This window comes from Antrostomus carolinensis, unplaced genomic scaffold (genome assembly GCF_000700745.2).
Source record: "Antrostomus carolinensis isolate BGI_N321 unplaced genomic scaffold, ASM70074v2 scaffold24063, whole genome shotgun sequence".
Lineage (NCBI taxonomy): Eukaryota > Metazoa > Chordata > Aves > Caprimulgiformes > Caprimulgidae > Antrostomus > Antrostomus carolinensis.
Window position 1 is genome coordinate 534 of NW_010306180.1, and position 23,209 is coordinate 23,742.

Here is a 23,209-nt window from a genome sequence, read left to right on the forward strand (position 1 = left end):
GCTGACAACCAAAGACTAAAGTTCTAGCTTCTCCCCACCATCCCACAGCAGGACATTTTGTCCTCGGCCCTCGTCCGTTCTGTCACAGGGTGAGACAATCTCTTGCTTGTCCAAGAGAAACTCAAAATTTGTTTTTTGAGCTGACAGACTTACTGCTTTGAGAATTAGGATCTGTACTTAAAACTACCATAAAAAGCCAAGTGGAAACAGGTGGAACCTAAGAAGAGCTTGGAACTGGAGAAAAACCACCCTGAAAAAAACCCCTTTTTCAAAACCCACATTCTTCAGTTATTTTGAACATTATACCAGAAAAAGGTAACTAGACGATGAATAGCCTCATGTTCCTCTTACATCAAAGATGCAAATAAAAAGGCTTCAATTCATAAACATAAATGTAAACAAGTTTTATGTAGGTCTGAGCTTTATTAATTTACAGGATTCCTCAGTAGCAACCCTAGTCCCAAGCAAATAAAGCCAGGATGCAACACAGGTGGTGTGATACCACAAAGGGTTAAGATTAGGGAGTATACCTACAGGGTATTAAAAAAAAAAAAAAAAAGTCAAAGCTGCCCCAAACCAACCCCACTTAAATATAGCCAAAGTGATTTCTTTAATCATCACTTTGAACTTCTCAGAAAAGGTTATTTAGAAACACCATGCATTTTCTAGCTGAATCAGCCATTCTTCAGTCAAATTCTGGAAGTGCCTTTCACTCTCCATTCAAGGGGTGGGGAGGAGGGATGAGGCCAATGCAATTTTCCTTAAAAGTTAAAAAAAAAAATAAATCACATGCCAGGGGAGAAAGAAAACAAAAAATCCTTGCTGGGATTTTGTCAAAAAAGGAACACAAAACCAGGAGAAGGTATATTGAAATCCCAATGCATCTGTACAAGTGGTAGAGGCATTTATGTGAGCCCCTTGCCACCCCAGGGCTGCACTGGGACCCTCCGTTGTGTTGAGACCATGTAGCAGCCACAGTCGTTCTAGCAGTGTACAGATTATTACAATGGTATCTTAATGCTGTTCACAAGCATTTTGATTTAAGCCCTTAATATAGCAGTAATACAAGGAGTTCCTGGCACCCAGATTTGAATGTGGTCACTGAATTATGTCTGACAGAATGCCTCACACACAAACAAGAAACTTATGAAAATAACACAGAACCAAAATGAAATTAGAGTGAATTGATTTAAATGAACGCTATTTTTCCCTTAAGGTACTAAAGTTAACGGTTTGAATTTATTTGGAAATTTAAGACAAAAAACCCCCACCACTCAGGTTAAAGCTTCTTCACACAGAAAGGTTCACCATGTTTCAGCCCTCGTGGAAAAATTCTAGGTCCTTAATCTGCTGTGACTGTCAGTTTTCAGTGTTTTGTCAATTATCTTAATGTTACATATCTTAACAGTATGTCCAGCACAAACCATGTTTAGATTGTTTGCTCAATTCGTCTGTGCCAGAAAGGAACAATTACACTGTTTTCAGTTACCGCTACCATTGCTTGAATTTGAATTTGCAACAGTAAATGTAAGGCTAGACATTTCTATCCAACCCTCTGGGAATGCTTTTACTGAAAACTACCAAGGAAACAGAAATTGAGTTTGTGCACATTTTTGTTTGGATGTTTTATGTTAATATTCCACAAGATATGCATTTCATTTATAACACTTAAACCTTAAACTACAAACGGATTTTAAATTAATTTGTTCTCTGACACAGTTCTCATTTTGTAATCTTACTGTGCTCCGATTTTTTTATATTTTCTCTCAAAATACAAACATAAAACCAAGTCAAGTAGTACTGGTTACAGTTATTCTTGTCCTCAACACACACAGCAAACCCCAAACAGTTCAACTGTTGACTATATGGTATATGGCCATCTTCTGAATGTCAAGGCATGACGTATAAGAAGTACTTCACAACATATGCTTATTTAAATCTTGCCCCTTGTTTCTTTTCATAGAGAGCAAAAATAAATCCACATAGCAATGATAACTCTTCATCTACACAGCTGGAGATTCAGCATTTTGCAGGCTGCAGAGAGGCCAAAGCAGCAAACACCACCAGTCCTACTGCTTCTGAAAAGCACAGGGACCAATACCATAAACCAACTTAAATTCAGCACCTATTTTGGTATAAAATCTCAACCCAGAGCCAGATTCTGTTATGCTAGGTGTCAGACAGGGAGATAAATAAACAAGCAATCCATACTTTCAAAGGATTGCAGCTTTTTAATTGAAGCACAGACAGGTGATGCCTTAGGCACCAGGATAAACAAACAAATTCAGTTTCAGGTACCTGTTCTGATACCAGTCTTATCTGATTACATGAACTGATGAAGATCACTTACATCTATTTAGCATCTACTTCCTTATGCTGCATGCTGTCTAGCTCAGTCCAATTTCTGCCAGCCTCAAAGCATCTTCAAGATCTGGCTTTGCCTTTGTAGGTTGTCAAGCATCTTGTCTTCGTCTCAAGCTTAACTTAAATCTATTTAAATAAACCAGTGACAAGAGAGCCCCCAAAACATTTAATTTGCACATCATCGCTTCTGCTGCTGCCTTAATTTTCTTTAACTGTGTCAGAAAAACTTTTATATTCCCAATCTTGCAACTTAGCTCTTCTGTACTTAGAAATCTCTTCTGGCTTTCAGCCCTGACCTGACACTTTAAATCAGCGATAACTTGCCTTGTCTTCCATAGGCAAAAATCTTCCAAAGTCTTCCACGCTTTTCCCATTCAATTTTATCTTGTCCCTTACAAGCAGAACGTGCTCTCTAAATTAACGTACAAAATTACTACCTCTCATTCAGTCACAAGCCCTCCATTGGACACCAAGAACGAGTTACACTAAACTGGTGGCAAGGCAGATGATAAGAGTAAGATTTTCTCATTCAGAGAAATGAAAGTATGGACATCAGAATACGCAGTTGGCTAATTATTATTAGCTAACTATAAAATCATAGAAACTCCAAAAGAAGATGAGGGTTCCATTTTGCTATGGGCCACTGGTAAGGGCAATAGACTTTGGCAAAGATGTTACAACATGAGATGTTAGGAAATCACATACAAAAGCTTCATTAATATCAGTGATGAGGTTAACAAAACAACAAAAACACCTCCCAAGAGCTAGAGCTTACTTGTCTATCAACCCAAACATATCTGGTGAGCCGGAGGCAGAGCCAACAGCTTGCCAGTCTTTTATGCCCTCATCCAAACAGGCCCACTAAAATGCTCCAGTCTCCTCGGGTGAAACGAAGGTGAAGGGATTATTTTAGTTTTTGCATGTTACAGAGTTTTAGTACAAACTCACAAGGAACCTAAATATTTTTGAATGTCCTTATTTCTCTTTCAGCTATTAGCTAGAAAAGGCACGTGTACCAGAACACAGAAGCAAATATTTTAAGCACTAAAAATCATATACTTCTGCAAGTGATAATGGTTCATACTCTGCACCTACCTTATTGTGACACAAAGGATGCAGTTTTTTTAAGACATTCAACTGATTAGTGCATAGCAAAAAAAAAAAATCCATGCATTCCTACTGCTGGAATAGTTGAAGATCTAAATGACAGTCTGTCTTTTCACTTGAAGGAAAAAAATAGGGTCTGATAGATTCTGACTGCTACACTTGATGTAAAATGCAAAGTCCTACACTTGGGACAGAGTAATCCCATAAAACAGAGCCAGCTCTAGACTGAATGACCAAGAGCAGCTTTGTACAGAAAGACCTAAGGATCCTGGTGGACAGTAAGCTGAAGAGAAGTCAGCAGGCCACCCTTGCAGTGATGAAGGCTAACAAGTAACAGGCTACATTACCAGAAGCATGGCCAGCAGGTCAAGAAAAATGATTACTTCCCTCTATTCAGTACTCATGAGTACTAAATAAGATCTGGAATATTGTATCCAGTTTTGGGGCCCCAGTATAAGACACAGTAGGGCAGGTCAAGCAGAAGGCCACCAAGATGGTTAGAGGACTAAAGCACACGATGTACAAGGACGGGCTGGGGGAGGTGGGTTTATTCTGCCTGGAGAAGGGGGGAATATAATTTTTGTTTTCAACTAGCAAACAGGGGGTTATAAGAGGAGGCTCACTCTTCTGGGTGGTGTGCAGTCAAAGGACAAGGGATACATTTTACAGCAAGGGGAAGCCCTATTAGGTACAAGGGGGAAAAAAAAGAAAGTTTCACAGCAAGGGCAGTGAAGCATTGGAAAAGGCTGTCCAGAGTCGTGGGATTTCAATCCTTAGAGATGCTCAAGGCCTGGCACAACCTATGACTCCAAAGTAAATCCTGCTTTGAGTAGAGGACTGGACTAAGAGATCTTTTCCAACCTAGATCATCCTGCAATTCAATATAACACCCAGAAAATGAGTGCAGAACTTTCTGCGTTAAAGTCCTTTTAAGTGCTCCAAACAAATACTAATGCCTTTTATCAGACTAATATTATAGTATCCTCAGGGTACAACAAGTATAACTAACAGTGGGATTAAAATCTACATACTGCACAGTCTTATGCCATAATCCACCTAGCTACTGTCTTTCCTCAGCTGTTACACTCCAGCTCTCTTCACTGCTTGCCCCTGCCAAATACCAGGATAACTTTTCAACTCCTCCATGCTCCTCAGGACTTCTCCTGGACTTCTCCAGGCCAGGCTCAATGGCCTTTGAGCCCTCCCAACCCCACACTCTCACTCACTCATTTGATTAGCAGGCATCACATCACACATTTCATCCAACTCCTGTAAAGTAATTGCGAGAACAGAACTTCCAGGCAGTACAGCTGCTTAAATAGATTTTTCACTTTCTCTTGCATTTTACAAAATACCATATGTCAGGATTTCATAAAGTCAGTCACTTGCAAGTTACCTGGTCAGTTCCCGAGCCTGCTTTCCAATCTGAGAGACTGAAATCTAAAAAAAAAAAAAAAAAATCGAGCAGATTTGGTCTTTGTAGTTCCATGTCTAACACCATGGGCAAAATTTTGCCAAAAACTAGATGCCTGTGCTAAGGCAGCACGTTAAAAGAAGCAGGGGAAAAAGGTCTCATTTCAAAAATCAGCATAACAAAATGCTTCTGTGTTTGGTTGTGGTTTTTTTCCCTTCAAAAAATGTGTACGAGAGGATCTTATTCACAGAAACAAAAACAAAGCTTTTGATATATGGAAGTTCACATACAATCTTCATGAATCAGTGACATTTCTGGAAAATATTTTCTGTATTTTACAGCTTAAAAATCTCTATCACAAATATTTGAAAAATGTTATTTTAAGCAATTATATAAAGTTACTTTAGATAAAACCTCAGTATAAAAAAATACTAGGTTTACTACTTCCCTGAATTCAGATTCATCGTGACATAGAATTATGGAAAGGAAGAAAGTAAATCAGGAGACTTGATTTTCATAAATACCAATCAAAATAAAGTAGAAACAGGGAGCTGCATGTAAGTGTAGGAACCTCTTACACCAATTTCCGCGGCGAAAAGCTATCATACTGAATTTATCATAAATGAATCTGAAACAGTTTTCTCTTGAATAAACCTCATGAAGTAACAGATCCAAGTGCTGACAGTTATCTATACACTCATCACACACATTTCTTGGGAAGCCTGCCATAAGTGCCTGTGTAATTCTAGAAACAGGTAAGAGCAAATAGCAAATATGAACATTCTGCCACTGCTCGATTCCCTGAAAAATATCTTGAGCTTTTAAATTTTTTTCTTGATCTCACGCTTAACTGAGAATATTCTCTCAATTACTTTGTCATGCAGTTACAGTTTTCTGAAAGGATACGTGAGGATTTCTAAGCAATGACACTGGTGCAATATACAGACTGCAAAAGCACACTCATCACTCTGACACTTAATCTCAAAGTATATGATGGTTTTTTATGCTGATGAGACTTTCATATTGCATCAACCCAGAAGTATAAAAATACTGAACATAAAAAAATGCAGCATTAACATGAAAGCAAAACTGGTCTGCTCAATAAATTTTACAAGTTCAAAACGGCTGTATTTTTGGAAAACATTATTCAGTAAGTAAAACCTTGGTTTAAAGTTCCTCGATGTTTCAAGTTGGGGTTTTCCCTAGTGTCTCTTGATAGGCAATGAATCTTCTCAAATTCATCTTCACATTGTCAAGAACACACAGTTGATCTGTACTACATTGTCCTTTGCCTTCTTTTCGTATCTGTAAAAACCAAAACAACACATTCCTTACTAATGATGAAGTTTCTATTAGATCATCTGAAGTTTACAGTAATTGTATATATGTCTTCCATCAAGGCATGCTATCCATGCCTTTTGAGAACTCCAACAAGTTCACATGTGCACTTGCATAGCTAGTAATTATTTCTGCAAGTCCATTTACTCTAATACTTCTTTGCCTAAAACTGGACTACCATTGGCATGCTATTGCACTCAAAAATCTGTAGCTTTTTGTATGAAGGACCTTGCACATCTATATATTTTGCGTGAACAGTGCTTAGTTTTAAGACTATGAAAGTCACTCCTCAGACTTCATCTGACTAAAGAAACAACATACTGAAGGCCATTCTCTATTTAAGACAAGGATATACTTAAAATCACAATTTAGAATTTTGGCCTTGTGATTCTTGAAAATGCAGAATACACGATCTATTTTCATGAACCAACAACAGAATAAAAATGTCCACCTGCAACTACAGCAAGTTAAAAACAAAGGATGTCAATGTAACTTCAGAAGGGACTCCTCTAACACCAATTTAGCTGTTCTCCAGAGACATCTGCAGGACTTTTTGTTTCGTTTTTATAAGTGTTTCAGAACAATACAGCGATTTGGACTTCAATGATGCTAATGGTGTAATGCAGATGTTGCAATGCAGATGCTGCGCTGTTACCCTGACGGTTCCATGAACTGCAAGGTAAGTGTATTCCTCTGAAGCAGAATATCAGGAATTCAGGTTGGGTTTTTTTTTGGTCATCTTATAAAGCCATATATTCTGGCTTAATTATCTCTTCTAGCAGCCCAAATCTCAAAGCTTTAACCTACATTGTGCATTGTGACCCTGAGCTGGCTGCATTTGATGCCTACCCTCATTTTGAACACTGGCTGAAATTCTTTCAGGGCTGGAAGCAACTTGATCTGTATCGCCGCCTTTTCTGCCTCTTTGCCATCTGCAAATACATCAAAAAGTGCATCCAAGGCTTCCCCTGCTACCACAAGGGAAGATTCCTTCATAGCAACATCAAGAAGAAATTTTCCAATCATCTGAAATAAGAGAGAACAATTGATTTTTACAGCAATACTTAAGGAAATTGAAAGAAGTATCAAAACTGTTTTAGGCCTGCAATGCAAAGTTTGCTTTTTCACCTTTAGTGTTTCAGCTGTATCTTGTCCTTTTGCCAGGACGCTGCCAGAAATTCCAAGGATGCTCACTGCGTTCACTCTAACACTGGCATTGCTGCTGTGAATACCAGCTTCACATAAAGCCAACAGCTGCTCAGGAGTCATACACTGTTTAGCAAGGGGGAAAAAAAAAATAAGGAAGATAGACATATTTACATTTTCAGGGAAATTCTCAAATACATATTTACATTTTCAGGGAAATTCTCAAATACATATTTACATTTTCAGGGAAATTCTCAAATATGACATTTAGATCATTTGCTTTTACAGAACATGGGCAAATTTATAACAGAAAAATAGTCTTGTATGCTTTCCTGTGTAACCTGCTGTAGGGAACCTGCTTTAGCAGGGGGGTTGGACTGGATGATCTCCTGAGGTCCCTTCCAGCCCCTGCGATTCTGTGATTCTGTGTAATTCAAAAAGTGTAATAAGCAAGAAAACAGTTAAAACTCTCCCTTTCAGCTTCTTAAGGTGTTTCTTCCAGAACATAACCAAGGCTGTCATGAAGCTGAAGAGAAAAGTTCTGAGCCCAAAGGGATTTTCACAAATTTACCTAGCTCAATAGCTATTTCCAACTCATTACAATTTATAATATAGAAGCTCATTTTTCAGTTTAAAGCCAGAAAGGACCATCTAGTATTACATCTTGTATACCAATTATGCTTCATTCCTATCTTGAGCTCACCAATTCATGTCCAACCAAGATTCTAGAAGGACAACCAGCTTCAAATAGATGACACCAGGAAATAAAGAATCCACATTTCTAGGTGCTAATTTACTAAATACTTGTCATTATATCCATCTCCCAAAGATACTACCTGTGGCTTATTGCTATTCAGTTTTGAAATACCTTTCATGTGCTTACAAGTTAAGGAGGAGATCTATAAAAAAAGTAATCCTGTAAGATCCATGAAAAACACAAAGAGTGAATGCTATTAAATCTGTTCTTTCAGTGTTCACAGTTGCTGAAATTTAGTGCTTCATTTAAATGGTTTTGTTTCAAAAACTTTCCAGTACAATCTCACACGAATTTGAACCTGCCAGAGCATTTGAGTTTTTACCTGGGAGATGTTCTTTGATGCCATTGTTTGTAGGAGAGCCCTCAAAGCGCTGGTTATGGCTTCCAGGAATTCTGTGTCTGTAGGGAGCTCTGTCAAAGAAGTGAACCCAGAGCCAAAAGTTAAACAGGAAGATGAAGGGTATAAGAAGAAAAGAAATACAAATTCCTTAATCCCTTAATTGTTTCTCCAGGTACTACCACAAACAGGAAAAGCTAGATTTTCAGAGACTGGTCTTTGTAGGTTGTAACCATAGCGATTTGTTTGAATTCAGTATTAACTGCATCTGGAGGTTAGAGCACAGCTGGTCCTCACAGAGGTTAGACCACAGCTAGTCCTCATTTTCAGGTACAATCCCTGGTTAAGACACTTGTGTGACCTAACATATGGTACAAAATCACTGCAGGCAGAACATGGAGAACAGAATACAGGAGCTGAGAAAACAACAGAAGCTCACTGCTTCAGTATTTTAACTCCTTTCTTCTGCAGGCTTTTTCGACACCCAGAACATTGGACTCTTTACAATTCGTACACAGAGCATGTTTTCCAGTGCTTTAATAACCTTTCAGAAATGTACGATTCAAACATTGCATTATTCTTGTTTAATTACAAATTCATCAATACCAGCCATTATATTCAATACATGTTCTGCATTTCTTGAAGCTTTTTCTTTTCTTCTAATGTGTTCTTATTTTCTGGACTACTCCATATGCAGAAACTCGGGATTATTTCATGCACAACTCCTCCTTTCCCATGTAAGCAACCAGATCTCTATGCCTCTTTTTTACCCTGTAAACCACAGAATTCCTTCTAACCACATGTTGGTATGTTATCAACTCTATCTGGCAGTTTCCATTACACAGCATTTAACTATTAAAAAAATAGCATGTTAACGAAAATAGATGTGGGCCATTAAACTAATTTATCAGCACACTCTGTCTTCAGCTAGCTACTTCTCCAGTTTCATTTTAGAACTTTGACTATAGCAAAGCACAACATGTAGACCCTGAAATCTTGCAAGTCCTGCTCTTCAAGCACGAGACATATTTTATGTGAGCTTCCTTGCATATGTCTTTATGTTTATTTTCATTTCCTGCATTTTAGGTTTTCAAGCACTACTCTCTCAGTAATAACGCTCCCATAGACTGATCATGTGATTTTAATGACCCTGAGAAAAAATGTGTTTTGCAGGCAGATGCATTTTAGATCATTAATGCAGTGTCATGCTATACACTACAGCAAGGAAGAACTACACACACTGCATTTGTGGCTACAAATGAAGACACTTGAAGGAATGGAAGAAAACTGAGCTTCTTAAGCTTCAAAGAGACAAGAAATGACAAAGCCATGCATATGCTAGACTTCAACAGATCTATCTTAGGAAAAATGTTTTCTGATAATTTTGAGAATCAGCAGGCTTTTCCAGTCTCTAAGAACATCTCTTATTTTTTTCTGAAAAACCATCATCACTGAACTTAAAGCAAAAACAGATTATTAGAATAGTCTGAATGAAGCAGCCCGTCAGGAAACCAGATCACCAACTTGGAACTTTTTTTTTTTTAATCTCAGTCCAGCTCTCTAGTGACAGTAACAGAGAGATCACAGCGTAAATGGTCCAACAGTATTATTGGAATGATGCTGATCTGATGTCTAAGATTACAGGAGGTAGCTGGAAATGCTAACTGCTGCATATCTACACTAGACCATCGCATACTGGTACTAGCTGATCTATGGGGAAACCATCACAGTCTGTCTACGAAGTAATGTGCCTTGGAGGAACTACAGTGGATACCTTCTAGTGTTTACCACGATATATCTGATATTCTAAAATTGTATTTTTAGAACAATTAATTGTATTGCCTTCTCCACTGAAATCAAACCACCATCATAACAGGAAGTTAAGCAGCTTTAATATTTAGTCATAAAAATTTTGCACATTTTCTTACTACAAGTCTATTTTTCAATAAAGCTTTGCAACCATATGCATAAAGCATGTCCTGGAGACAAGGCAGCTGCTATCTTTCCTACTGTAAAAAATATGTGCATTCTGGAGATTTTTGCAACCACCTTTACCATAATTCATAAGATTCCTAGAAAATATGATGTGAAAGACTGTGCTAGATGACTTTTTTTCACATGCCTATTTAGGCAAGTTTGCACATTTAAAATTAAATCATCACATCTTCTTCATGGCTTGTCTGATTGATGAAAAACTGCTATTATCACAAATATGATCAAGCAAACAGTTCTGGTCTCACAGCAAGGCAAGATTCATATACTAACAGTGATTTTCTGCATGCACACACAGATGTAAAGCATATTCTTGCATTAGGAGCACTGGAAACACATGCAATTTGGAAACACATCTTATCAGGAAACACTGTTTTGTCAGCACATTTCTGATACTCAGTATCCTTATTCTGAAAGACCAAAGGGATAAAATTAGTAATAAAATGGCATTAAAACTTAACAATGTACATGGCTACCTTATATCTATATGAAATAGATCACCAAGCCCCCTTTACTAAACATCTTACCTGTTTTAGAAAAGACTAGCTGAGAGAGATGCTGTGCAAGGGACTGAAGTGCTGAAGCTCCTCCAAGACAATCCATATCTGACACTAACAAAATGCTATGAAGACACGTTAAAGCTCTACACTGCACTGCATTCAGTCTGAAACAAAAACAAAAAAATGCACCTAGCAGATCTCTTTGAAAACAGGTGTCAAAATACAAAGAACCTTGAATTAAATAAGGCCGTGATCTGGTGTGCAGTTTACACAAACATTTGCATCTCTTTATTCAAAATCACATACCAGATCTGCCATTGTCCAGATCTTAAAAGATGGACAATGCTTCTAAGAGTTCTAAAACAACTGAATATACATGAAAAATAGTAAGAGAGAATGAAATTCCTACTTTTTAATTAATGGCTTCCAAGACGGATTGCGCATACAGATGTCTAGAGCAACACTGTTCGGAAAAGCAGTTTTTTCAAGAATCTGGGAAGGGGAAAAAGAAAGGTTTAGCAATAAAGCTTTTGGGTTATTTTTTTAAGTTGTGTTTGGGGGAAAGACTGGAATTTTAGCTTAATGTCAAACAGATACTTCAAACTATGTATTTCAAAGCTTTTGATGTAGCAAGTGCCTCACCTGATAAAAATGACAGACTCTGCTCAATCACTCAAATGGTGCAATCATACACCGGGTTTAGTGTAGCATATTTTAAGTATCCAACTGTACTGAATAAAAGGTGATTTTCTAGGTCTATGCTATTCTTTTTTATTTAGATCTTCCTTCTTGCAGATTCTGCTACAGAATTTTCAGATTGCTGCAAGTCTAAAAGACCCTGCCATGTACAGACTGCTTGCTCTTAAGTACAAAAGGCCTTGAATGTTTTCATCTCCTACCTTGATGTCTTGGGCCAGAATTCTACCACACTGCTGACCTAGCATAACTACTGATTCAAGCGATGAACTTCATCTTTACAACCCCAAATAAGAATGAACAAAACAACTCTGAAACAAGAACATCCGAATTCTTTTCACTGTCAAACGTTGTACTTCTGACACTATGTACAAAACAGGGAAAAAGGAACTCGCACTTTCTCAGCGCTGACTGTTGCCATTCACATACATTATTTCCACCTCAATTAGCTAATATGAAAATCCATCAGTTATACTTCTACTCAAAGTTTCCGTTCTTTTTGCAGGTAATCTTTTTCATGTCCAAATCAAGATATAATGACCTTTGTGTTTTGGAAAAGTAAAATAAAAAAGGAAAGCATCAGATTTCTGAAACACATGAACCTTCTATTCCCACTTAAATGAGGAAATTATTTAGGTCAAGACAGCTCATGTGATGATGCTCCACCTCTAGGCCAAAAAAAGTGAAGCTGAGCTGATTTTAGAAAATTATCCTTTTCTCCATTGTTTGCCTACCTGGGATACAAATCAGGCACAAGGGAAATACTGTACCGTGTGTGTCGGAAATAAAATAACAGTACCTTCTTTGGAATGAGGTTATTCAGAAATGCTGAGTTAATCTCATCAGAGAGGCACAAGGGTGACATTAGCAACCCACTCCCCTCATTGTATGAGTTTTCCATAAACAAGTCACTTTCATCACTGCTGGAGACTTCTTCCCATTCGTCATCAGAGGGATCTGAGAACAGACGACAGACTTGTAAATGTAACAGCACTTTTGCAACAGGTATCCTACTTCTCAATTATAGCTGGCTCCAGCTCTTTGTTTAGGAGTCTTTAAGCTCTTGGGTTCTAATGAAGTCCACACAAATCAAGTGTCGTTAAGCCACAGTTCCAAGTATTGTACTACTTTTGTTTAAATTGTTTTATTTTTAAAAATAATTCATTTTATATTCACTCAGGCCACAGTATTCTTATGAGAGAGGTTCTTCATACACAGGTACTTAATTCTCTGATGAAGTATGCTTCACTTAAAGATATCAAAAAAGGTACAAAAGAAACATTTCATAAAGCATTTACTAAGATTTTTAACTTGGATTGTACCATTTTACTTTCTGAGGTATATTCAAGTATGCAAATACACCAGTTTAACTTAACTTGTTTACTAATCACAATCATTTTAAGGCAACTGTTTTCTCTGGCAATACTGAAAGCACAGACATGTCCTCTGACTGGGCACTAACTGGGCTGGATGAAGATGTTACCATCTCCAAGCAAGGCCAGCTGAAAGGAAATGACGACAGCAAAACAAGCCAAAGCAAGCCAGATCATCTCTGTTTGCCATTTCAGGCAACATATTTTAAGAAAATTAAACTAGGTTTCTAGTTAAAAACCTGAATTAGCTTTATACTTACATGATTAGCCGAGCTTTAAGGGCAGACATGGCAAAAGGGGTTAAGGCAGTGTTACCAACAGGCACAGCTACTGCAAAGTGAATTATCTGTCCATGGCTGAAGGCAGACTTGGCCTGACAAGCACAAGCTACGTCCATCATTTATATTTAAACTGATAGATCTACGTCCACAGGGTTTACACTGATTTATCTAAAGTTGTTTTAAACCTGGTTACATTTTAACTGGTGTGACACCAGTGTTTACACAAGTCCTAAGCCTACAGGTTGGACTGATCCTCCTCACTGACAGGTGAAAGCTCTGCCTATGTACATATGTCAGGATATTTAACTACTGTAATGAAAAAATATCATATTCACCCCCAAGTGATTTTGTCTGACAACACAGATTCACATGAGATCCAGGTACTTTAGTAACTATGGTAACAGCCATGCACTTTTCTGTAGCAAAAGGTAAATTCATTCACTCAAAATACAGCAAGAGAGATCTAAATCAACACATTCCACCTGCACTGTGCAGCAGCTTAAGAATTTATTTCGAAGTGATGACTACTGTTCATCTGATGCATCAGGTTGTGGCAATTTGATCACACAGGCATCTTCTTTTGCTTATAGTAATATCCAACTAATTCTACAGCCATGATATGCTAGTGTTAGTAGCCTTTGCATGAGAAAATGGTTGTCTTCTATGCTGTACCAACCCACAGTAGCAACAAGCACGAAAAAAACAAAGCAGACATCCCCCTTTCAGTCTCTTGCCTCTTTTAAAAAAATTCCATCTACATCTTTAAAAAGCAAACAAAACAAAAATCTCCTTTGAAATTAAATAACTGTATGAGCTGCCCATGCAATTCAGCAACAACAAAGACAACAGACATCCTATGTTCACAGTTAATGACCAGAGCAGAGCAGGAACCGGACTCTGGAACATTAGCCCACAACTAAGATCAGGTTTCTTGTAACGTTCTTGGAAATACGTAAGTATTTTCAAAGGCAATCCCATCCTAACTAGCACTGGTAACCTACAAACTACAGACTGGACAGCAATGCTGGAGTCTCCTGGCTTCCTTCCCATGTCCTCGTTAAGGGGAGAGCACTCTGCTTCTTCCAAACACTGGCTGGCGTTCAGTAAAACACCTCTCTTGCCAGCCTGGTTATTTCCCTCAGTTCTGTGGCAAGCTGAGTGTTTCTATGAACTCAGCATAATGGCTAAAGCTATTTTAGTCCTCAAACAACTTGAAAATTAAATGAACAGCTGCCTCTGGATTCCTCTTAATTTCTACAGACTATGTTTCTGTCTGCCCATGAATGGGTAAAGCACTGTAGTGAAATACAACACAATCAACCTTACATTACACTGAGTGAATGGCAGAATATGCAGCTTATCCACAAGAGATTTTCCAATTAAAGGGGAGAGCTTATGAATTACAGCTCATTAGATGAGAAATGTAGCTATGAAAGGAGCTTCATATACTAGATGCAGAATCTCCTTGCGCTGTAAGAGAAAAAAAAATTACCTTTGGGAATATCTGGGTATTACTGCAGATTTTATTAGAACCTGAAAGTTTTACTTAGAAAGCTCTCTCCTACACAACTGCTTTTGCATCAGGCTCACAAACTGTACTAGCAATTGCAATTTTCAGGTTTAGGAGAAGTTTTTGGGGGGGTTGTTTTAAACAGAATTTGAGAATCATTTATTTGTTTTCCTGAAGATTTGGAGAAAACCTATCAAAACTGAGTATTGTAGTTCATAGAAGATACAGAATATCTATTTCCCAGTCCCCCCAGAGTAACAGCCTTTCTTTCTCCTCCAAAAAAAACTCATAAAGGTGGAACTCTGAACAGCTGAAATCTGCATTGCTGACAGATCTGCATGCAAAAGCTGTCTCTCCTCCTTTTGCAACACTTGCAGTTTTAAAACTAAATCAAAACTAGAAATGTATCTGCTTTAAAAAGCTGATGCCCCAGGCCTGCAATAGGATTCACACCCATACTGTAGCAGAGGAGCACTTGGACCACGCTTTAACTGAACAAAGAATTTGCTGTAATACTTTTTAGGAAATACCTCTTCGGTAAAAGTGCTTTTTTGTTTGCTTTTAAATGTTGGCATATACAGTACCATGCAAAAAAATAGGTAAGTGATAGAAATTATTTAAATGAGGAAAAAACCCACTTAAATTAGTAACAGAAATTACAATCCAATTTGCCACCCAGATGAGGGTATCGGGGACAAGAAGTCTATGTGCATTCATGCTTAAAAGCTAAGATCACCAAACAGCAAGCTAAACATGACCTATTCCAGAAACAAAATGCACCACACCACTTGCAATGAAAGAGATTCCTACAAACCTTCACTGCAGCACATGTTAACAATGATTTCCAGAGCAGTCTGCTGAGCCATCAGTAAAGCTGTCACTTCTTTCAGTTCCCACTTATCAGACTAAAAAAAGAAAAATGTGAACCAAATTTAATTTTGTAAAACAACATTTCAGCACAATTTTAAGTACCCAGGCTGTCAGTTAAAAATACAATCCAGCCATTTCCTCTTCTCATCCCTCCCCATTTAAAAAAAAGGGGGGGGGAACAGAACCTATCATCTTTCTGCTGGATGCTTCAGAACAGGTTTTACCTTTATGAAACACCACCTGCACTAAAGTTGTAACAGATAAGATTACTTAATGTTATCTAAAGCCTTAACAGAAACATTTATTTCTGTTATTCATTTCATGTACACAATAGTGAATGCATTCGTTAACCTCTGAGCCATCTCCACCAAGACAGAATGGTTACAACCATTAAGTCTCAATGGCCTTATGCAGAGACCAGAACTTCCTGCACTAGCTACAGGGAGAAGGGTCAGATGAGCCTATACCTTCCACTAGAGGAAGAAAATGGAAACACACTTTCCTGATGTGCTGCGCAACTTTTTCACATTTAAACAAGTTGAGCTGAAACTCTCCACGCTCAGCTTTGAAGCTTTAGCTGAAATAGTCAAGCCACTTGGGAGTTAGGATTAGTAACGCTCGTAGGTACCTACTCTGGCTAATGCTCAGTCAAGTCTCGTCAGACGCTCAGCCAAATGCACCAAGCTGTCCAAGAGCCAGCCAGTCACACTTACTGGAAGTAGATCAGAAATGTCATTCTCTCTCCTGACTTTTCCTTTTGGTATTTCTTCCATGTCATCATCTTCACTCAAAACACAGTTGTCTATAACATCACTCATGTTTTCCTCAGTTTCTGCCTCTGTAGCAAGTTTTGATCTGTTTTTTTCAGCTTCATTCATACGAATAATTGTTTCACCAGCATCTATTGCTAATGATTCTGAAAAAATCTTCAGGATTGCATTAACCATGCTTCCCAGACTGCCTGGTGGAATGGTATCCTTGATATTCCAGATAGTGCCTAAACATGAGATAGTCAGAATATAAAAATCTGTTAAATAGTCAATTCCCAGCTCTATAATAGCCATGTATTATGTAAGAACACAACCTCCACTAGTTAAAAATATGCAGTGCCTATATGTCTGTATGAATCTTCAAGTCTTTTCTCTACAGATTTGTATTTTTTTTCTGTTTAGCATTTCATATACTAATCTGTAATAACTATGTTATGCCCACATCTTAAGCTTAAGCAAATTTCAGCATGTAAGGATACACAGAACATTTATGTGATCTTGGTGACTTTTTTCACCTGTGATAACAAATCCACATGAGATAACCAATTTTAATTGTTCATTTGGTTTTCAACAGTGAAATAAGGCAACAATAAGTAACAGACAAATTGTTTTGATCTTAATAGGTGTAGGTTTTTGCCTCAGATTCTCCACCTCACGTTCTTCTTTCCACCTCACGTGCTCAGCCATAGTGATTTTTGTTAGTGGAATGTAATTAATTAGTTTAATTTTGAGAATCCTTAGAAAATGGGTATAACACTGAGCAGGTACTGAATTCAGAATCAATCATTTAAGAGAGTTTTAAAACTAGTTGCAAATATTTGGTTACCCCAAAACACAATCCCAAGAGGCACAAATAACCTCATGAACCATCTTTGGCTCTGACATCGGCTTTGGCTCAGATTACAGCAGAGAAGACTAAGCCTTCTGTCCTTCCCACCCTCCTGTATCTGCCGTGCTCTCCATCACAAAGCAAGGAATGCCCTCGAGCATTGTACCTGCTATCAGTGTTCTCAGAAGGATATGCTTCATTGTGCTCTCTGGACACAACATCACAGTTTCCAATATTTGTTGTGCAGAAGCATTGAATGAAGAAAGAAGGTCTGGATTATCTTCTGTCACTGCCTGCAAGCAGTTTGCTGCAGCAAACAACAACAATAAAGATAATTAACAAACCCAATAGTAGCTTTCACTCTCTAATGAGAAAGCATTATCCTCCTGAAAGCTGGAGTAATGAAACACAGACACAGGAAAAGCCATTTCACACAGTATCATGTTGTAACGGTATGACACTGTCCTTCACAAATTGCGCTTTAGATTAAAAGACACTCTTTGGCAAACCTGGATATAAAACAGGCAAGGACAGTACCCCATCAGCCATGGCACTAGCTGGATTAATTTCAGCTACTAGCTGGATTAATTTCAAAATTTAATGTTTCCATCGTATACTGACTAGGGAAAAAACATTAAAAAATGTTGTGAACACATACACCTGTGAGACAATTATAAGACTATAACAACAATACTACTAATAAAAACATGTGGTAGGAGTTGTTTGGGGATTTTTTAGATGGACAATGTCCTTTGCTCTGCAGATTAAATCCTTCATTACCAAAACCAGAAAACAAAACGACAAACACAGCCTCTGTCTAGAGTTTTCTTTACACAATTTTTTTCCTCCCCTGTAATCAGCAATAAGCCATTCTCCTCTGCACTGAAAACAAGCACAACAGACGTCACCTTCTGAATGATGTGCTGTTCAGAAAGGAATTCAAAGTTTTATATTCAGTGTAAAGTTTAAGGAATGCTAAGGTAGGTGCATTATGCAATGGATGCGACATCAGTGTTACATTCAGTTAAAAAGAAAAAATCTTTAAATCCTTATCTTCTCTTTTTACCACTTACCTACTGAAATAGCTAGATCCACATTCGTGGAAAATTTCTTCATGCAATGTAACACAGCCTCCAGACATCCTTCTTTATTGAATATGGATACTGCAGTATTGTTGCATTCACTAATGCATAAAAAATATTAATAAAGCACTTTTTCCAGGAAAAAATTACTGTAACAACATTTTAAGTAACACATGCCCACTATTTCTCATATTTTGAAAACCTACCTAAGAATTACACATTAGCCAAAGACCTATCCTTCGTTATCGAGGTTATGATCAACTCTGCATAAAATGGAGAGAGAGAGAGAGGCTGCAATACCCTGCATATCTTTGAGGAAAGCTGGCTTCTGCCAGCCACTTCCTCACGCACAGTACTGGGGAGTTTATCTGGGAGCCTAAGTACAGCCTCATGCAGCCAGAGCCAGCTCACAGCTCCAGGCTACAAGCCAGTCCAGGGCTTTCTGCAGGCGTCGAAGATTTCATCCACAAACCCACTGAAAATGGAAGCTGTTGCCTCTCACATCAAAACAGTCACTTACTCCAGAAAATCACCACTCTTCACATTCAGCAATGTATGCTAAATCAGTGTTAAATGTGACATTTACTTTAATTATCTAACAGTGGGATTAGTGTTTCTTCAAGTTTCCCATTTTTAAACAAATATATTAATACAATACAAATTCAAACTAAAAAAGCATGGGACCTAACTGGCTATGAGGGTCTTCAAAAAGTCCATTTTGAAAATACTATGTCTCAGCATCAATGCCAGTCCCAATTTCATCAGTACCAAACTCAGCAATGAAGCCAGAAGTTCATGGTCATTGCCACGAAGTTCAGAATACAGAAGTGATTTATAGCACACTTAATTATTACAGTTCCTGTTCCAAAGCACTTATGTCTGTTAAAAAAATGAATACAAAACACTGTTGAGTCAGAGTTACAACAAGGGCTCACGTACTCTGTGTAAGGTGCTGAGCAAGCAAATTTTATACTGTTCTACATTCCAATCCTAAAAAATAAACCAATTCACAAATAAGGCCTAAATCTATTTCTGTATTAACAGTGTTGCCATTTCTCTTCCTTCACCTGGTGTTTCCAATGTAAACTACTAATTGAACTATTCACATTCTTTCTTACATGATTAGCTAGATTTGTATCAGTGCCTCAGTCACTAAGAGGTAGTTTGTCCAAACATTTAATATTAACTTTTGGGATGAGCTATAGAGGGAAGTAGTTAAAAAACCTCCTCATATTCCCAGAGCACTGAAGTCCACTGATCAGAATTTAATTTTCTCCATCTCCCATATCACAATAAGGATCTACAGGAACTGCATGCACGACCACACAACCCAGACTGTACAGGAGTCTATGACAGAACACGTCCAGAGAACAGTATCAGAACTGAGGATGAACAAGCAACAGAAAGAAAATTTTGTCACTCTCCTAAAAAATAATGACCAACTTTGTGCACTTTTAGAATCCTTCACTTACAGAAGTATCAGCAACTGAATACATCTTTCCGTGCAAGGATAGTAATTTCTTTTCTGCCTCAACTACCATGCTCTTTTTTAGGAACAATTCCTCTCTTCTTAAAGGGCAGTGTTAAGACAGCACTTACCATACATTCCACAGCAAATTAATAGCCTCGTTGGCTATGTCTTCAATATAATTTTTGTCCATCTCTCTGTGTTTCTTTGGAGAGAGCTGGTTAGCATCTAGTCCAGTGCTACACTACAACCAAACAAGAGAGCCAAGTATGGGAAACACACAAACCAAGAGAAAAAGCAAAAACTTGAAACATTTGGAACAGTGAATGGCAACATCTCTCATGAAGTGGTTTATTACCAGAAAATCTGACTAGTTTCGTCTTCTCTATGAAAACTGGGCCACAATGGAATTGAATCATTGATCTTTTTTTTTTTCTCTTGTAGAAAGAGTACTGAGTGCTTTGCATTCAGTAGTTTCTAAAGGCTTTTTTAATTAAGAAATACTTAACAATTTTAGAACCTTAGCTGTTCCTTGCTAATAGTCTGTATGCCATTTTCAACAGTTCTTTCTAATCACAAAGATTAATTTAGCTAGTATCTTGCTATGCTTTACTATAATGCTATTACCTATATTTTAAAATAGGGAAGAAACATACAGAAAATGATGGTATTGCTCAAGGCTGCTCATACAAAGACAGCAGGTGACAGAATTCAATGCAATTTCCAAATGCACTGCAACACCTGGACCAAACAAAGAGTAGGTGTTCAGTACAAATTATTCTACAATAGCAGTAACTACCCAACTGTAAATCCAAGCTTTCATTTTGACAAAGCTGTTTATGAAAAAAACCTCACTAGAATAACGTTGCAACGTAAATGTTGGATCTGGATCTTGACTGACAGAATAGAATTGTCTTGACAGACAATCCAGACCCAAAATCTCCAGACTATCATCCTAGGCAGCAAACCTCACCATGGACCCAAGTCAGCAGGTCAGGAGGCAGAAGCAAGTGGTTTGAAATCTCTGGAGTAATTTTTGTAGTATTAAACCTACTGAAACATTATTTTAAAAGATCTTTCAAATATCTTATCTTGATAATACCTACAAAAATTGAACTATTTTTGAAAATGGGATGCTTAAATGGCTAGATCAGTTCTAAAATCAAGAATTAAAAGAAACACACCTCCTTCAGAAGTGCAACAAGGGGTGTCATAATGTCTTTTGTCACCATGTCATCACAGACTTCAAATCCTCCACAAGCACTCAAATTTCTGGTAAAAAAAAATAAAAATAAATGCTTTGTATCAGATATAATACTTTCCAGAAACATTTCAAAAAACATGTATTCAATATTTCTTCTCTACAGTTTATGGCACATTCTGTTTTAAAATCAATCTGCTTAATCAGTAACTTTAGTCTTTTACCTTCCTAACATAAAAGAATAATTTTGATGTTAGGAAAAAAATAGAGTAATTTCACTCACTTGTCTAGCATAGCTAGAAAGCTTATCTGTACTAAAACATTACTTCTGTAAGACAGAACATGAATGTTAACAACTATTAGTCTTATGTTTTTGTACAAATCAAGCAAGCTGTAGGTCTGGTCACAGAACACCAGCTCAAAATGACACTGTCCAATACTTACAAGTTTCTCAAAAATCCAGCTACATGCATTCCCTAACTACCCCACCACTCCTACAGTGTTATCAAGCCACAAAATGCCAGGCCAACAGCATTCAAAATATCTGTATTTCTTCATACAACTTCCCCCCCCCCCAACATAAGGATGGAAAGCAGCACATTCCACTGGGGGCAGATAAAAAGCTAGTAACCACCTTAAACGCTGCTCCTGACATTAGAGTCTCATGGCAGCCTACAGGAGCAAGAAAAGCCCCTCTCTTGGGGACTGTGACTGAGGTAGGCACACTTACTCAAAACAGAGTTCAAGCAAGGGAAGCTAACGTTCAAGTTCATGGCTTTTAACAGCAGAAACCCACTCTTTTCTTTACCATGCCAGGAGTACCTCATTCTAACTACTAACAATTGCTTACCGGAGAGCACCTGCGGCTGTCTCACGAACAGCTAAACTGTGATCCATCAGCAACGGCCCTAAACACCGGACAACGTCTCTCTGCAGAAAAGCCGGGATTACGTGCTTCTGCTGCAACAGCTTGGAAATACTGGCACAGGCATACTCTCTCACTTCAGCACTTGGATGCTGCAGCTGGGGAGACACAAACAGGGCAGATTAGAGGGGAGGGAAAAGGTAGCTGGAAGTTTTTATGGAGTTAAAAGACTGATCTGCCTTTTCACTTGCAGGCCCAGCACTGTAGCTCCTGTTTTACTGCTCCTGGATGGAATCAAGAGCTTTTAACTTCCATGGAAGTTTATAAATCTTTGTGTTATGTGTGCTAACTAGACACTATTCTGGGTGTTTAACAAGAGAGCCATAGTTCAGACAGAGATTTGATGCTAGCTGGCACTGGCAAGACCTCATATCTACTTCTGATTACCATATTAAAAAAAAAAAACAGACAAAAGTGGGGGGGAAATGCCATTACAGAAGTATAACAGACATAACATATGCCACAATAAAGAAAAACTGAAGAATCAAAAACCATTAAAAAACATGATAGCTTTTAGACTAAAAACCTCTGCTTAAAGACAAGAAGCGAGCATTCTCTACGCACACAAGATGACATTAACTTGCACTGCAACACAGGTTTGGGTGAGATGTAAGAACAGTAGACCATAAAGATAATAAAACAGCAGAAATACCTATCTAGAAGCTCATGGAGCTAATGGAAAACTTAACAAAAGACAAACATCTGCTGAAGAGCAGCATGGAAAACAGTGGTATGTTAGATCCTGCCTCACTGAAACTGTTAGGGGTCTGTCAGTTCATCTTCACCCGTGCAGCTACGGACTTGTGTAGTTTCTTTTTCTGTTGTTTTTTGTAGAGACTAAATAGGTTTGTTCACAAGACTAATCAAACAGTGATTTGTCCAATTAGTTCAGTTAGATGAAGCAAACAAAGGGGATTTATTTACTTAAAGGACAACAGACTTTTACTTCTCATTCTAAAGTAACATGTGCAAGAGTACGTTTTAACTACAGTTTTCATCTGTACTACTTAAACCAAAACCAGGAATGTAGCCAGCAAGTGGCCAAACCAGGCTTTTTCCACATTTTCTATCAGTTACTTCTTACATTCAAAAACTCTGCAGTCGGGCAGACTGGACCCAAGCACCGCAAGAACTCCCCCCAAGAGCCTCCCGGGACAAGGGGCGAGCGCAGCGCAGGCTGCCGCCCGGTCCCAGCCCCTCGGAACCGGTCAGGAGGGGGAGGACAGCCCGGACGGGGCACCGCGCGTCT

At 38.1% G+C, this 23,209-nt stretch overlaps 1 protein-coding gene across 1 annotated transcript; it reads right to left on the bottom strand.

Moving 5' to 3' along the window:
• Positions 1 to 5,300: 5,300 nt before the first annotated feature.
• HEATR3 (HEAT repeat containing 3) lies at positions 5,301 to 22,082 on the bottom strand. The gene is made up of 14 exons (XM_010165048.2): positions 21,886 to 22,082; positions 21,019 to 21,106; positions 19,966 to 20,078; positions 18,358 to 18,467; positions 17,451 to 17,591; positions 16,399 to 16,682; positions 15,630 to 15,720; positions 12,451 to 12,608; positions 11,365 to 11,447; positions 10,983 to 11,119; positions 8,449 to 8,537; positions 7,352 to 7,495; positions 7,073 to 7,249; positions 5,301 to 6,190 (listed from the first exon to the last, which is right to left on the bottom strand). The coding sequence occupies exons 1-14, from the start codon at positions 21,930 to 21,932 to the stop codon at positions 6,071 to 6,073; spliced, it is 1,782 nt and encodes a 593-aa protein (XP_010163350.1). The 5' UTR covers positions 21,933 to 22,082; the 3' UTR covers positions 5,301 to 6,070.
• Between the last annotated feature and the right edge of the window lie 1,127 nt (positions 22,083 to 23,209).